Genomic DNA, 15,763 nt, shown 5'->3' with positions numbered 1-15,763 from the left:
TTTGGCTCAGGTCATGATCCCAGGGTCCTGGGATCGAGTCCCACATCGGGCTCCCTGCTCGGCGGGAAGCCTGCTCTCCCTCTCCCACTCCCACTGCTTGTGTTCCTGCTCTCGCTCTCGCTCTCTGTCAAATAAATAAATAAAATCTTAAAAAAAAAAAAAAAAAAAGAAAAACCCTGGCATGAACCAGACATTAACAGGAGTACCTGCTGCAGTTGATCATCACACATGATCATGACTATAGATCTACATATACAAACTTTTTTTTTTCCAGAATAAGGATATGTGTAATTTTATAAAGTATTTTTCAAACCAATAATGGAAATGAAATTCAATCAAATGTCTCCTGGCATCTTCTGAGAAGATCATATTTTGTTGTTTTCTCCTATAACCTATTAAAAGATGAATTCTATTAATTTGTTTTCTAATACTTAATTTCAAAGATAAAAATGAAATGACAAGGGCTCAACTACTGAGAGGTACTTAAAAAAAAAAAAGGACTGCTAATTTCTGCTGATTCTGGGTTCTGCGGATTTTTGCATCTAGAGTCTCATGTGAGTTATATTACACTTATTTTTTAGCCAGTTTAGCCATAGTTTGACATCAGTATTACAGTGGCTCTGTAAAAAGCCTAGAAAAATTTTCCTTCTTTATCCATGTGCTAGAATAGGGTAGAGAGGGCAAACAAATTATTCAGTCTCTAGAAGAAACATCCTGAGGCTGGGGTTTTAAAATCACGGCATGAAGCTGGGTCTGTTCCTTAGATTCTATGTGTTATTACTTCATTTTATTCATTTTGTCATCTTTCTGGAAGGTCAGTCAAAGGTTTTGAAGTAAAGGAGATGACATAATGAGAGCTGTATTTTGTGCAGATCACTTTGTTAATGGTACATAGAAAAGATATGTGGCAAGGGGGAACTTGGAGATTTTGACATTTACTAAGACAGAATGAAATCCTTGTTCAGAGCAGAAGAATGTGAACAGAGTAATTAATTAATGTGGGACATTTTTACTCTACCATACAGATCCCAAGAATATTTTCTACCCCAACATGCCCTAGTAATACATTTTGCTTAGGAAATGAAGTCAACAATAAGCATAGGAGTTAATATTAGCAACTGAAAAAAGAACTCTGAGACTCGGAGGGGGATTCTAGAATATCTATAAGGAACTATTACCAATTGTTTCCTGGACTAGCTATGTCTTTCAGTCACTTCATAGTGAATATTATCGGTAAAACTAAAACTGGCAGTTATGAAAACTAGACATGTTAAAAGTAATTTGAGTAAAAACCAAGAGGAATCCAATCAGCATAATACATTTTGACCTATAAAGTCTGACCTGGAAAACTGTACTTGGTTGAAGTAACATTTACAAACAGAAAGTTAGCACTGTAGAAGCTTTAATAAAAAATTTTTGATAGACAAAAAATGACTGATAACTCAAATCTATGAGATAAAATTTACATGGAAAAGAATATTGAGAATATCAGTAAAATAAAAACGGAAATGAAATAAATATAAAGGGATTTAACCAAGACATACAGGAAACTGATCAAGAAATTTGTTTAGCTAAATGTCACATGGCATTTAGCATCCACTACAAGGTACAATAAAATCAATGAATTAAATTGGCTTAATGGAGAATACCCCAGAAAACACATCAAAATGCTCAGGGGATCCAAATATCTGCCTGGCAACATACTGACACTCTTGATTAATATTTTGACAGGCAGGAGGTAGATGGGACAGGGAATAACACTCTGAAGGAAAGAAAATAACCAAAGATCACAAGATCTGAGCAAGAATATAATCATACCTCATGAGAATTCTGGAATGCAGAGAAAGGAGAAACAGCTATATACTTACATCATTTAATCATTCTACAAAATTAACTATTTATTATATGCTAACTGATGAAACAGTAACTAGATACATAGTAATGAATGAAGCAGACAGGATTCCTGCCCTTGAGGAGCTTATAATCTACAGCAAAGGTTTGCAAAATACAGGCTTGGGCCAAATCCAAGCTAAGAATGGTTCTTATATCTTTAAAGCATTGTTTAAAAAAAAAAAAAAATCAAAGAAAAATATGGAACAGAAAATGTGCATGCCTCCAAAAGCCTAAATTATTTACCATCTGGCTCTTTATAGAAAAAGTTTGCCAACCCCTGGGCTAAAGAAGAAATAAACTTTAAACAAACACAAATAAATATGAAATTATGAAATTATAATTATGCTAAGTGCTAAAGAGGTAAAAATGGCAATATGAGAGAGAATCATGTGGGACAGGTGGTTAGAGAAGGCTTCTCTGAGAAAGTGATATTTAGGCTAAAGCTTAAGGATAATTAAGGAATTAGCCAGATGGAAGATTGGTGGGAGGAAGGGAGATGGCTGGTACTTTCTAGGCAAAGAGAAAGGCAGTAGGAAGTCCTTAGTAAAGAATTTAGCACAGTTAAGACCCTGAAGGAAGGCCAGTGTGGCTAGAGTAAGTGAGGATGAAGGTATAAAGTGGAGTTGGAGAAACTGGCAAAGACCAGATCACAGTGTGGCAGAGCATGTTAAGGAGTTTGAATTCTATTTTAAGTGCAATTGAAAGCCACAGACAATTTTAAGCATGAAAGGAACATGATCAAATCTGCCTCAAAAAAACAAACAAAAAAAAAAACAAAAAACCCCAACACTATGGCTGAGTGAAGACTTACAGATATCTCTTGCTATCCAAATCCACCACAAATTCAGATAGTAAAATGTACTGTGTTCCCAAATCAGTGTGAGTTTTGTTTGGCAAATAGAATTTGAATGGCAAAAAATTTGTCCAAAATTTTATTTGAATCTACTCGGTACCAGAGATTGAAAGTTGGGAGAGTAAGGATTTGGATCAGTTTCTGATTTGGAGAATTTCTGACCAATATGGTGAAATAAGCACGTCCTAAGAAGGACCCTCTTCCAATTCACACAGACAGAAATGCTACATAAAACAGCTTCCCCACACAATTGTTTAAAAAAAAAAAAATTAAAAAACAAAAAGGTGAAATCTTCAGGTACCAACAATTTAAAAAGATGTTAAAAGTCATGGCAGTAGTAGGTGTAGTGGTGAGATGACTAGATACTATGTATTCTAGTGGTGAGTAGTAGGTGTAGTAGTGAGATGACTAGATACTATGTATTCTAGTGGTGAGTAGTAGGTGTAGTGGTGAGATGACTAGATACTATGTATTCTAGTGGTGAGATGACTAGATACTATGTATTCTAGTGGTGAGTAGTAGGTGTGGTGGTGAGATGACTAGATACTATGTATTCTAGTGGTGAGTAGTAGGTGTGGTGGTGAGATGACTAGATACTATGTATTCTAGTGGTGAGTAGTAGGTGTAGTGGTGAGATGACTAGATACTATGTATTCTAGTGGTGAGTAGTAGGTGTAGTGGTGTACTGGGTGCTGACTTTCAGATGAGTTCAGCTGGATTCGATGTGAACATCAGGTAAGACTCTAGAGAGATGGAATTAAGGTCTTGGGTTCTGATGGAGAGGCAGAAACAAACCATAAAACAAGAACAGGACATTTTGAAAGAGAGAGATTGGATGACTAAACAGATCACAAATGAATAACAAACATCAATATTTACTGCCTTAATCTGAGTGTCACAGAAGTACAATCTTATTTCCAGTGAATGGAGTAATTTTAGAAAAGTACTTGTTCCATTAACAAAGATATTACCCAACAAAGGTCCAAACCTTCCGATTCAACATCGGGGTGAAAATAAAGCTATAGGGTTTAAGTCTGATTTGATCCTCTTGTTAGCCCATTTTAGGAGCCATCTTGGGCCTATCGGGTTTGAACTGGCTTCTTGTGGCTTCTTCGTTTTGGAGTACTGTCAGGATAGGCCTCTGACTTTCCTAAAAGCTGGCCCTGGCTTCCTCTTTACTGACCTCCAGGCATCCGCTTAGAACCTAACCAACTGCCTACTCTAACAGCTGCAGAGCACTGTGAATGCACTAAATGCCACTGACTTACTCCCTTTAAAACTGTGATTTTAATGTTTCACTTCAAAACCAAAATTTGTGGAAGACAAAGGTTTGGTATCTACATGAAAGTACTTGGTTAGCTACACACAAAAACACGGCATTCTATGCTCCAGCCATCTAACAAATGAACACAACTTCTCACAAAGAGAATAGCAAGAGAGCAAGCACAAAACAACAGAAATTAAACATCACCAGGAAAATAGTGAGTTATGCAAGAATGATGCTACCTTCACATATTTTAGCATACCACAAAAATGATTTTTCTCTGAACGTGAAATTTGGAAAAAAATCTAATAATTGCTCTTTTAACAACTCTTCTCGTTCCACAACTCCAAACCATCTAACTTTATGCTAATTTTTAATTTGAGATGTAAACACATAAAACTCAGATGTCACAGGAGTACGTTACAGAAATAAAAGGTGAGCATCTTACCTCTGAATTCAAGTCCCCGCAGCTGGAAAGTGACCAACCCATTGCCTATCTCTATAAGGTGTACTAATGCATTGAGGTAGTCAGAGGCAAGAATGAAACAGTCCCCTGTACTGTAGTTTCCCCATCGTCCTAGGAGCAAATCACCACAGAGACTGTGTTGTAGGGATCTGGTTAAATGTTCATAAAAGATGGAATTCAGATTGTTGTCATCTGATCCTGTAAGAAGGAATTAAATATGTTACATTTTTACCCTAAGTCTTCATTATATCAACAAAATATTAAAATATTAAAACTAATTTCTAGTTAGGATTGTATCTATATTTTCTTGACAAGGAAAATAATATTAACACCTTACAATACCGATATAAAAATGAAACACAGGGTAATGAGAAAAGTTTCAGAAGTTAGAGTTAGAAGTCACATAACTTCTCTGATCTCTGACTCCCATCCATAAAATGTGGGAACTAGATTAGATGAAATCTAAGGATTTTCACCTCTTCAATAACCATGACCTCTTCTATCACTATTCAATGAACTCCAACTTATAATGAAAACCACATAAGAGAAATGAACAAGATAAAAGGAATTCAGGATTAGAACAAAAAGATACATTAAAAAAGAAAGTGGGTAAAGGAATACAAAATTTGAACAAACAAGACAGCCCAAAATGAATAGAAGCTGGTCAAAAAAAAAAAAAAAAAAAAAAACTATCCCCAAAACAACAAAAAACCCCTGAATATTGAGATGGCTGAAACTAGCTTAATAGAAATAAACTATATATACAGAAACAGCAGCAAAGAACCTATAATATTTATTAGAGTCATTCTTTAAGAAAAAAAATTGGGATAAAACTAGCCATCTTTAGAAGTAACCCAACCAAAGCAAAATCTGTAAACAGGTACCCATAGTATAATACTGGAAGAAAGCAAAATACACAAAGCTTACTATTTTAAACTCAGCCTACAAAATAAAATAATGAAAAGGGTACTCCAGATACTAATTCAGTAAGATGGTCATATCTAATGCCCTGTCTGCTCATTTCAGAAGTGTACATTCAGGTCTTTTTGATATGCAGGATGGCATCATTAGCATCATGAGAATTCTAAGCCCCTTATACATGGACATATTAGAGCTGGGATGGTTGTTTACCAGAATGTGATAATGACAGGCATTATCAAGTAATTAGTCCTCTTTAATCCAATTTTATAATTATAAAACTATCTGATTATTGTTAATTTAGTTTCTCAAGTAGAACAGTTGAAGGAATCAGCATTTGAAGGAATCTGAGAATCAAATGGATACAAATGCTCCAGTCTATCTGAGAGTAAGATTTCTTTTAGTAAATTAATACACTGGAATTCTGGATAATTTCTTATGGTTGGATTAGTGAGATTCAGCCTGTGTGTGTCAGATTACTAACAGGAAGGCGGACAAAAGCATGTTTCTCAAATGATGAAACTAAGGAACCAGACTTCAGACAACGGTATCACCACCAAAGTGCCATCCACTGAAACTCTACCTTGAGGGCTATTTGGCTGCCCCACATGACATCTCTACATTCAACAAACTAAATGAAATTAAATGAACATTTACCTAAACATTCGGAGAAGCGGGAGAAGCAAATATATTAATACACCTGTTGGTCAGACTGCATACACTTTGATACACTTGACCAGTTTTACTTTAACTGTTCTACTTTTTAAACTATGTAAGAACAATCTTTGAATGGCATTTTTTTTATTCCTATGAACATTCTTAAAATGCATTTTATAAAAGATGGGTTAGATACTTGAATTCACACTTTGCTAAAGCAGAACAAGAAGCAAAGGATATATGGTCTTTAAAAAATGACCACTTGGAACTCACAGAGGATTCCCAACAAGTCAGGAGTGAAATATATATATATAACAAATTCCTTAGACTTGCTTCTTTACTCACAGAGCTTTTACCTGGATTTCTATCAAGCTGGGAAGCCAATCTGGTATTTGAATGATCCACCCGCTTTGTGCTGAAGAAGGCAAAACAGAACATTTTTAGTAACCTTCAATTAAAAAGGAGAAAACTGTACAATATAAATAAAGATTATCACTTCATAAATATCTGAGAAAAACCTATGATTGGTATATATTGATAAAATTCCTCATGAGCGTACTTTTAGGGATAAGGTTTTTTACTTGCCCACCTCCATCATAAACATAGCAGTTTTTACCTAACTGGTGTTTCACTGAACAGGGTAGAAAGACATTAATGAGTTCAATTAATTCATTAATGAGTTCAAGCCCCCCCCAATTGATCAGGATGAAACATGTGTCCTACATGCAGTTCTTAGAAATACACAGTGCATGAAACATTCTGTGCAAGGAGAAGGTGCATTTATTAATGTCCAGTGGTACAGTGTTCTTAGAACAGTGGTTTCCCTGCTGCTGAAGTGTGTCTCTAGCGGTTGGGAGGGTGTATTACAGTCCTATAAGTAAATGACAGGGGGGTTACAGTAGTTGGCAGGCTATTGTTATTGATGATTTTTATGGGTGGATTCCATAGGATGAGATGTTAGATCTTATGGATAGGGATCCTCATTAAGTGCCCATAAAGAGTGCTTTTTCTGAGTTTAATAGTAGATATATTTTTATTACTTCTAATAGCACTCCTTGTACTTGGTATTCCAATGAGCAGTGCATTACAATATAAATAGTAAATGCAGTGCCTGCATTTTATCCGTGTGTTGATGAGGATTTGAGAATGGAAAATGTTGGCAATGTCTCCACAAATTGTACACTGGAACATCCAAATAATAAATTTTATTTTTTATTAAAAAAAAAAAAACAACAACAAAGAACACTGGTTTCCAAAAATATGGTCCACAGAAACCAAAGCAGGGGACTCAAGATCCTTTTAGGGAGTTTTCCAGATCAAAATGATTTTCATAATACTGAGCTGTTGTTCACTTTTTCACTGTGTAGATGATCGCATTAATGGTGCAAAAGTAATAGTGGGTAAGGCTACGGGCACTTCAACATGAATCAAGACAGTGGCACCAAACTGTATTTTTCACTGCCAAATATGCACAAGAAAAAATAAACAAAAATTCAAGTTTTGCTTTAAAATGTCTTTAATGAAGCAATAAAAAAATTAATTTTATTAAATCACAACCCACCACTCAGTAAAGTCTTTTTAATATTGTGTGTAGCAAAATACACATAAAGCACTTCTGCTGCATTCTGAAGTAGGATGGTTGTCTCAAGGGAAAGCATTCATGTAGTTACTTGAATTGCAAGCTGCATAAACTCTTTTTTTCATGGAACACCATTTTTACTATGATTATTCAGACTTGCATACTTGACAGACATTTCTCAAAAATGAAGAAAGTGAGTCTGTCCTGTTGGCAATAACAAAATTCAAGTTTCTAAGCAAAAATTAGAATTTGGGAAAATGTATATATATTTATCAACAAGCTTGATAGCTTAGTAATACTTAAACACTTTTCTTTAGAGATTGGTGGGGATATGAATGAATACTTTTTTTAATATTATATAATGAAATGTATCAAGATCTTGATCAAGATCAAGAATTGTTAAGATCTACATTACCCAGTGAACCAATATTTTCTAAATGATCAATAAATGCTGTTATAAGATTATGCATGGGTAAAAGATCCATTCAACGTGTAACAATTATCAGTGGATTTTGATGTAACACAGTTCCAAAAATTCATGGGGCCAAGGGCAGGCCGCCCCAAGATGGGCCACTTTGACATGAACATTATTTTGAATTAAAATCAATCAAGGGGCGCCTATGTGGCTCAGCCAGTTAAGTGTCTGCCTTCGGCTCAGGTGATGATTCCAGGGTCCTGGAACTGAGCCCCGTACTGGGCTCCCTGCTCAGCAAGGAGCCTGCTTCTCCCTCTCCCTCTCCGTCTCGCTCTCAAATAAATAAAATCTTTCAAAGAAAATAAATAAAAAATAAAAGCAATCAAAACTCAGCAGATTCAGGAAAAAAAAAAAACAAAAAACCTCAACTGCTTGCTTATATCACGAAGAAAGCTATTAACAGAGATTCGTCTTTACCTAAGAAACTTATCTACAAAATGGGGTAACCTTTGTTTTCCAAACATCTCCTTTCATCTTCTTGCTAATGATCTTTCTCCCGTTTGTATCCTAAGACCCTTACCCCTCTCCTTAATTCACAGAAGCATCATGTTACCTGTCTTTGGAATTTCCATGTCTGTGTGAATTCCCCGTATGTGCACATTAAATTTGATTTTCTCCTGTTTATCTGTCTCATGTCAATTTGATTCTTAGTTGAACTGGAAGGACCTTGAAAGGCAGAGGAAATTCTTCTTCCCCAACAATAGATACGGTTTTAGACTCTATACTGCAACTAATTTTTAGGAACTACCATGTGTTGACTTTTAGTGAAGGATCAAAGAAAAATATCCACAATTGTCTAAAAAGGCTATTACAATACTTCTTTCTTTTCTAACTATGTGTCTGTGTGAGGCCAGATTTTCTTCATATACTTCAACTAAAACAACATATTGCAACAACAGATTGGCTGCAGAAGCAGACAGGAGAATCCAGCTGTCTTTTACTGAGCCAGACACTAAAGAGATTTATAGAACTACAAAAACAGTGACACTCTTCTCACTGATTATTTTTGGTGATGTGGAAAACATAGTAATTTTCATTACAAAAAATATTATTTATATTTACACATAATGGATTTATTGTTGCTATTTTTAAACTAATTAATAAACATTTGAATTTTTCTGAGTGTTGACTTCTAATACAGTAACTATCTGTAGATAAAACCTGTATCAACAAAAACTCGTTGGAGACTTTAATAACTGTGAAGAGAGTAAAGCGGTCCTGAGACCAAAACTGTCACCACAGACATTATTTTGAGCTCAATTTAAGTTAGCTGAGAAGAAGAGAATATAAACAACACTGAAATTCATAAAAGAGAAACACCATGTATGGTTTTAGATAAAAGACCAGAGCAAAAGCTTCAAATCCCCAAGCTAGTCCATTGTGTAAAAGGTGAGTCTACTACTTTCACTTATTATATACGCTAACGTGTAAAAGTATAGAAAGAAAAGAAGCAGTCAAGGAAATGGCCTGTAGAATTAAAAAGTAATATAAGCTCTTTCTGAATCAATATGTTAATACATGTTACAAGCCTTAATATGTTTAGGCTCCATGACTCAGTAATTCCCCTTTTGAATAATCTTTCTTAAATTAAAAAAAAAAGAAAGAAAGAAAGAAAGAAAGAAAGAAATTTGGAGAGATTACATATAAGGGTAGTTAGCAGGCATCAGATGAAACATTTAGCCAAAGAAACTAAATCTAAATGGAGAAAATACTTTATGCACAAAGATGGTCATTAAAAAATTATTCTCTTGAAAAACCAGAAATAATCTATAGAAAATTTAGCTCTGCAAATAGCTATTTCTAAGAAAACTATGAGATAATTATGACTGCTATAATGAAATAACATTGTATAGCATAAAGTTTCAGAGTAGTATTAATGTGGAACCAACTCAAAGAAATAGCATTAAAAGAAAAAAGACAGAAAAATGAGTATATTCAACAAAAACTAGGTTTTAAAAAAATCTTAGAAAAAATGGCAGAGAAAAATATACAGTAGCTATTCTGACTCTTCTAATTTTATATGATTTTGAAACTTTAAGAGTATTTATAATAGTTTTAGCAAAATATTTTAACACAAAAAATTATAATAATTCTGTTGATAGTTTTTATTATTAAAGAATAGATAAAATCGGCTTTCAAATGTTTTATTGTACTCACTTATAGTCTCTCTCCCAGAATTTCACAGGTCGAACATAAGAAGTGATGAATATTGCACTTCCCAGAAAGGGATTTAGTGGAGTAGAAAAAAAGGCAGATACAGCAGCCTGAACAAACAACATGGCTGAATCTATGAAAAAACTAGTTAAGGATTTTTAACATTCATTTGAGTGAGCGCACGTGTATGCGCACACACACATACACACACAAAAATACATCTCACAAACATACTGTGCTTACAGCAATGAGAACAATGTGGTTCATCAGAGGAACACAAAAGAGGGTGTCCTTGGACAATATAAAGGGGTACAAGCAGAAAGACACAGCCAGGAAAAGTACACCCTGGCATGATGCTTTGAAGGGAGTCAAATAAATACTTGCTAATATGTATTTGGTAAAAGTCCATACATTAACTTTGAATAAATATGCTTGGGTTTAATTTTCCAAAAGATCAAACTAAAATTTATAGATACAAAAAGTCTGCTTTTCAACATCAATGTGGTCACTAACCTTTACTTTTACTTAGACAGTACTTTTAAGAAACAATGAGAATAGAAAAATTTAAACATAGTTCAATTACAATCATATGATTATGAAAAATGTTTGTACTTTCATTCATTTAAAAATATTTCTAAACATTTTGTATTTATTTAAAAATTCCTAGACTTTAATGCTTACTACATTATGTAAACATAAAATTTTAAATCAGCATTACTTAATTATAAAATCTTAACACTGTCCTCATGTTCAGATGATCTGTGGGTCACAGATGTTAATACAAGTTAAACAATCAAAATAGGTACAGATAAGGACTCAAAGGACTGAGAATATTTGATAATTTACCACCTAGTAATCTATATTCTATGCCTATAAAGGGTTATGCCTACAAACCAACATTCACATTAAGGATGTGACTGCCCTTTCTTATATAACTTTTATTAGAAGGATACGGGGCACTGCAAAGGGCTGAGCAAAAGCATGGAAAGCAGAGCCCCATGTAATCTGCCATGGGGCAATGTAAGTATACACAAACTGCAATTTATAAAGGAGTTCCCAAAGCTGTAGGAGAAAAAGAAAAACAATCAGTAAAAAACTTATCATCAGATACTTCAATTAGAAAATGAAAGACCTCTAAAATGTATTGTTTTTCTGATAGGAAAATGGCATTGAAATTATTTGCCATTTGCATAAAAGGAAAAGACGCGTCAACTGCCAAAACACTGAATATATATTTAAGTGCAGACAGCTAGCTGATTTATGGACTTGTGTTTCATCTGTTTAAAAAACTCTATGCCCTCTATTTGGTTATATTACTACTACTACAAGCAAAACATAGAAAGGTAGGAAATCTAGATGTTTATAAAGCTTAAGAAATTCATACATATTTTTATTCCAGGACACATTTTCCCCAAGTTTAGTGCTTTGAAAACTGAGTATGTTTTAAATGCAATGTCAAAAGAAATCTGAAAGCAGCCAGGCAGGAAATAAAGTTGTAACACGGTTGTCACTGCCTGTCTGCCTAAGGATTTAGTAGTGCATATCAGGCATCTGTTCTTAATCTCAATTGTGATTGTCAATGGAAACACAACACACGTTTTAATTTTCTGTAAATTATGATTTGTTTTGTTGTTGAACATGTCTTCAACACTGAAACCGAATGACTGTATTTGCACAAAATTGCCTCTGTAGGTCAGGCAGTGCAAGACCCAACTCACAAAACAGACACAGGATCTTAGGGGCAAGAGGTTCAAACTAATTCGGTGCCGTAATTCGGGCACTAAACAGCTCATATTTAAATTGTTCAACTAATTGCAAATGAACCTGTTTAACTTCCAATTTAAAAAATAAATTACAACTTCAACCAATTACAAAATGCAGATGAACTCCTGCATTCTTTGCCATGATTCAAAATTATGCCGGTAATGCTTATGATCAGAATGTGATCAGGATGACAGAAGTAAAAGCAGCATTTATATTATCAAGATGCCATTATAACTGCCTAAAAGCAGTACTTCAGAAAACTTCAGATTCTAAATGTGAACCAGACTGAACTCAAATTTTGACTGTAATGTTGAAGAAAAAATGATATGCAATTACAAAGATAAGTGGTTAGTGGGTAAAAGCACTTTTGTACACATTCATAGTAATTTTTTCTGTAAGATTATTTAATTGGTGGTGCATCTTACAATGATATCTTAAACAATATATCTAGAGATCCCTTGAAAATTACTTGCTTACTACCATTGTTAAGTTCTATCAGCTAACCTTACATAATGCAAAGTCCTTAAGGGCAGAGCTTTCCCTATGTGCTCACTGATGTAGCCTAAGCATCTAGAACAGTCCTGGAGCATTGTATGCTCTGAAGGACAATTTGCTTAACAAACAAAAGTATTAAGAAAATCCAAACTAATGCAAATTAAGTCTATTTCAGAGATAGGTTTCTATTTTATTGAAACTTTCACTTTTTTCCCAACCAGTATAAGACGCCATACAATTTCCAAACTAAATATTTAAATTTGTGAGAAACCACATGCTTCTTTATACAAACAATTCTTTGATTAACTTTCTGGCTTCCTCCTTTGGTTAGCCATGCTCACTAGAAGAGGAAATAAATGATAAAAATGCATACAAATTAGTGATTGAACAAATATAACACTGCAGTATTTTAGAAACTACTTAGTACAATATTTAGCCCAATATTTTGAAATTGACTATCACTAAAACCTTGTTCAGATTAATGGTTTTCCATTCGTAACCATTCCATTAATGGTTTCCATGTTCCCATCCTAAGTTAGACCTCTATCACATCTAAATTACTGTCACAGTCTCTTAAACTGTTCTCCGTACCTTTAGGTTCTCTCTTCCCCAATTCATCCCAAATGTGGCTGACCAGGCTAACTTGCCTAAAATTGGGCTTTCACTGTGTTTTATAGCTGTCATATGCTTCAGCTCTCTGTTACCTATCAAATGGGATAATATATGTCAAAGTCCTTTTTATGTGGTCAGTGTTAACATGAAATCTAAGCTCAATTTAACTTATAATCTGACTCACAACCTATTTCATTTAGAAAGGTAGTATGGTTCAGCAAAAGGGAGGCAGAAGACCCAGGTTTTGCCATCTCATTTGCAAAAGGACTAAAAGTACTTCTATTAGGGGTGGATAATAAATCTTAGAAACATTTCATAATTTTCAGAGTATTCTGCAAATGTCAACATCAAACTAGTTCTGATTCCTCCCACATGGCCTCACTGGCCTCAGTATCTACCATCTTCATTCAGCTATCAGGTTATTTACTCCCTCCATCTATCCAGCAGCCCACAGCCCAGTTCCATTATTACCATGTCTATTTCTAGAATTATTCAAAACCACACCCACTTTTGGAAGATCCTATATATTTAAAAATACATAGCTAATGGTGTTTCTCTAATTTTTCTATATAACTTAATCTTATCTTCCTACCTATAGCAAGAAACATGTCTTTTATGGATCATAGCGACTAGCATTGTTTAGGGATTCTAAAATGCTCCTAAAATAACTGGTTGATTGAAGAAAGGTATTACTTAAAAGATAATGAAGCAAATGAAATGCAAGTAGAATCCTCACTAAACAGTGTATTAGTCAGGGAGATAGTACTTTTTACAGATAGGGATATTCCTTTCAGTAATAAATTACCTTGTTGAAGAGTATGGACATGAAGAAGAGATCCAACAGCATGGTCTCTGAAAATGCTTCATAGTCAATTTTGAAAAAGAGCACAGTAAAGATGACTGTGACATACTGATATGTAGGGCTGCTAAAAGAGGATCGTAGCAACTTCAGACCAGCAATGGTGATCATTAAAGCACCTAACCTATGATATAAAGAAAGCAAAACTCATCAATCAATGACTGAGAACTTCAGAAAAATCTACTAACTTCAGAAAAATCACCATTTCATTAACTATGCTTACAAAATATATCAAATGTAAACTTCTGAAAATGATTTATACAGCTAGGCAAATCGCATCCTAAAATAAATTATTACAGTATTTCCTTTTAACAATATGTAATATGATTCTTATTCCTTTATATAAATAAGCATGTTTAAAAAAAATAAGTAACAGTATTGCAATTCTAATATATGGTTCTCCAGTTTCTGGATATTTTTATTGCTTTAATATTAATAGCATTTAGCATATAAAAAACATGTATTAAGGCTTACCCAACAACATGTACCTAGCCTAGTGGGTAGGCTTATAGGATGACTACACAGGCAAGTGACCACCTATATAGCCTGATTTACACAATACACAAAAACAGACATCTCTCAAACTTACCATCTAATATTAAAAATTAACTTTATTTAATAAATGTCCTCTCATAAAATATTAGTTGAGGATAAGATGTCTGGAGTAGTGATACACAAGAGCAGAAACAGATATTCAGGCAAGGGAAGTTAAAGACACAATTTCACCTGAATTTTTTTTAATCTCATACTGCATTGCATCAAAGAGACAATTATTTGCTACTTGATCAATGTCTTAGGACATGCTTATGACAGCCCCTAGCAGTTAAACATTGATGAGAGGAGTATTGTACTTACTCTGTATCCAGTTTTTTTGGACTAGCAATTGTCTCTGCACTGTTACTAAGTTCATTGAGAACAATCAACGGATAGATGATATTCTTCTCCACAAAAAGAAGCCACACATGAAGTTTCTCAAACCACATCATAGTGGCTGCATCTAACAAAGCAACATAAGAAGATCACATCATCTAATGTATAAAATATAGGCATACCTCATTTTATTGTGCTTTACTTTATTCCACTTTCCAGTTACTGCATTTTTTACAAATTGAAGTTTTATGGAAACCCCGTGTTGAATAAGTCTATCAGCACCATTTTCCAACAGCATTTGCTCACTTCATGTCTGTCACATTTTGGTAATCCTTGCAATATTTAAAACTTTTTCATTATATTTGTTATGGTGATCTATGATCAGTGATCTCTGATGCTACTGTTGTATCTGCTTTGGGATAACATGAACTGCACCGATACAAGATGGCAAACTTAACCAATAATGTATGTGGTCTGACTGCTCTGCTGACCAGCTGTTTCCCCATACGTCTCCCTCCTTTCGGGCTTCCCTATTCCCTGAGATTGAAATTAGGCCAATTAATAACTCTACAATGGCCACTTATAAGTGTTCAAGTGAAAGGAAGAATTGCACATCTCTCATTTTAAATCAAAAGCTGGAAATGATTAAGCCTAATGAGGAAGGCATGTTAAAAGCCAAGATAAGAGCACCTGGGTGGCTCAGTTGGTTAAGTGTCTGCCTTCGGCTCAGGTGATGATCCCAGGGTCCTGGGATCGAGCCCCACGTTGGGTTCCCTGCTCAGCAAGGAGTCTGCACCTCCCCTTCCTTCTGCCTCTGCCCCCAACTTGTGTGCTCTCTCTCAAATAAATAAATAAAATCTTTAAAAAATAAAAATAAAATAAATAAAAAATAAAAGCCAAGATA

General features: G+C 34.4%; 1 protein-coding gene across 13 annotated transcripts in view; it reads right to left on the bottom strand.

Annotated features, from left to right (window-relative positions):
* Positions 1 to 15,763, bottom strand: part of PCNX1 (pecanex 1) — a 353,336-nt gene that overhangs the window by 211,826 nt on the left and 125,747 nt on the right. For all 13 annotated transcript variants that reach the window (XR_010405241.1, XR_010405239.1, XR_010405240.1 and 10 more), the window contains 6 exons: positions 14,845 to 14,986; positions 13,936 to 14,113; positions 11,213 to 11,321; positions 10,263 to 10,392; positions 6,408 to 6,466; positions 4,459 to 4,674 (listed from right to left, as the gene is read on the bottom strand). Coding sequence is in view for 9 of the 13 variants with exons in the window: in XM_064571268.1 (XP_064427338.1) it covers positions 4,459 to 4,674; positions 6,408 to 6,466; positions 10,263 to 10,392; positions 11,213 to 11,321; positions 13,936 to 14,113; positions 14,845 to 14,986 (834 nt within the window). In the remaining 4 variants the exon portion in view is untranslated. The remainder of the gene's footprint in view (positions 1 to 4,458; positions 4,675 to 6,407; positions 6,467 to 10,262; positions 10,393 to 11,212; positions 11,322 to 13,935; positions 14,114 to 14,844; positions 14,987 to 15,763) is intronic.

The sequence above is a fragment of the Mirounga angustirostris genome, unplaced genomic scaffold, assembly GCF_029215605.1.
Source record: "Mirounga angustirostris isolate CCGP_5_RB_7025 unplaced genomic scaffold, mMirAng1.0.hap1 SCAF_9, whole genome shotgun sequence".
Lineage (NCBI taxonomy): Eukaryota > Metazoa > Chordata > Mammalia > Carnivora > Phocidae > Mirounga > Mirounga angustirostris.
The sequence above is the reverse complement of the archived record's forward strand: the minus strand, read 5'-3'. Positions and strand labels throughout refer to the sequence as shown.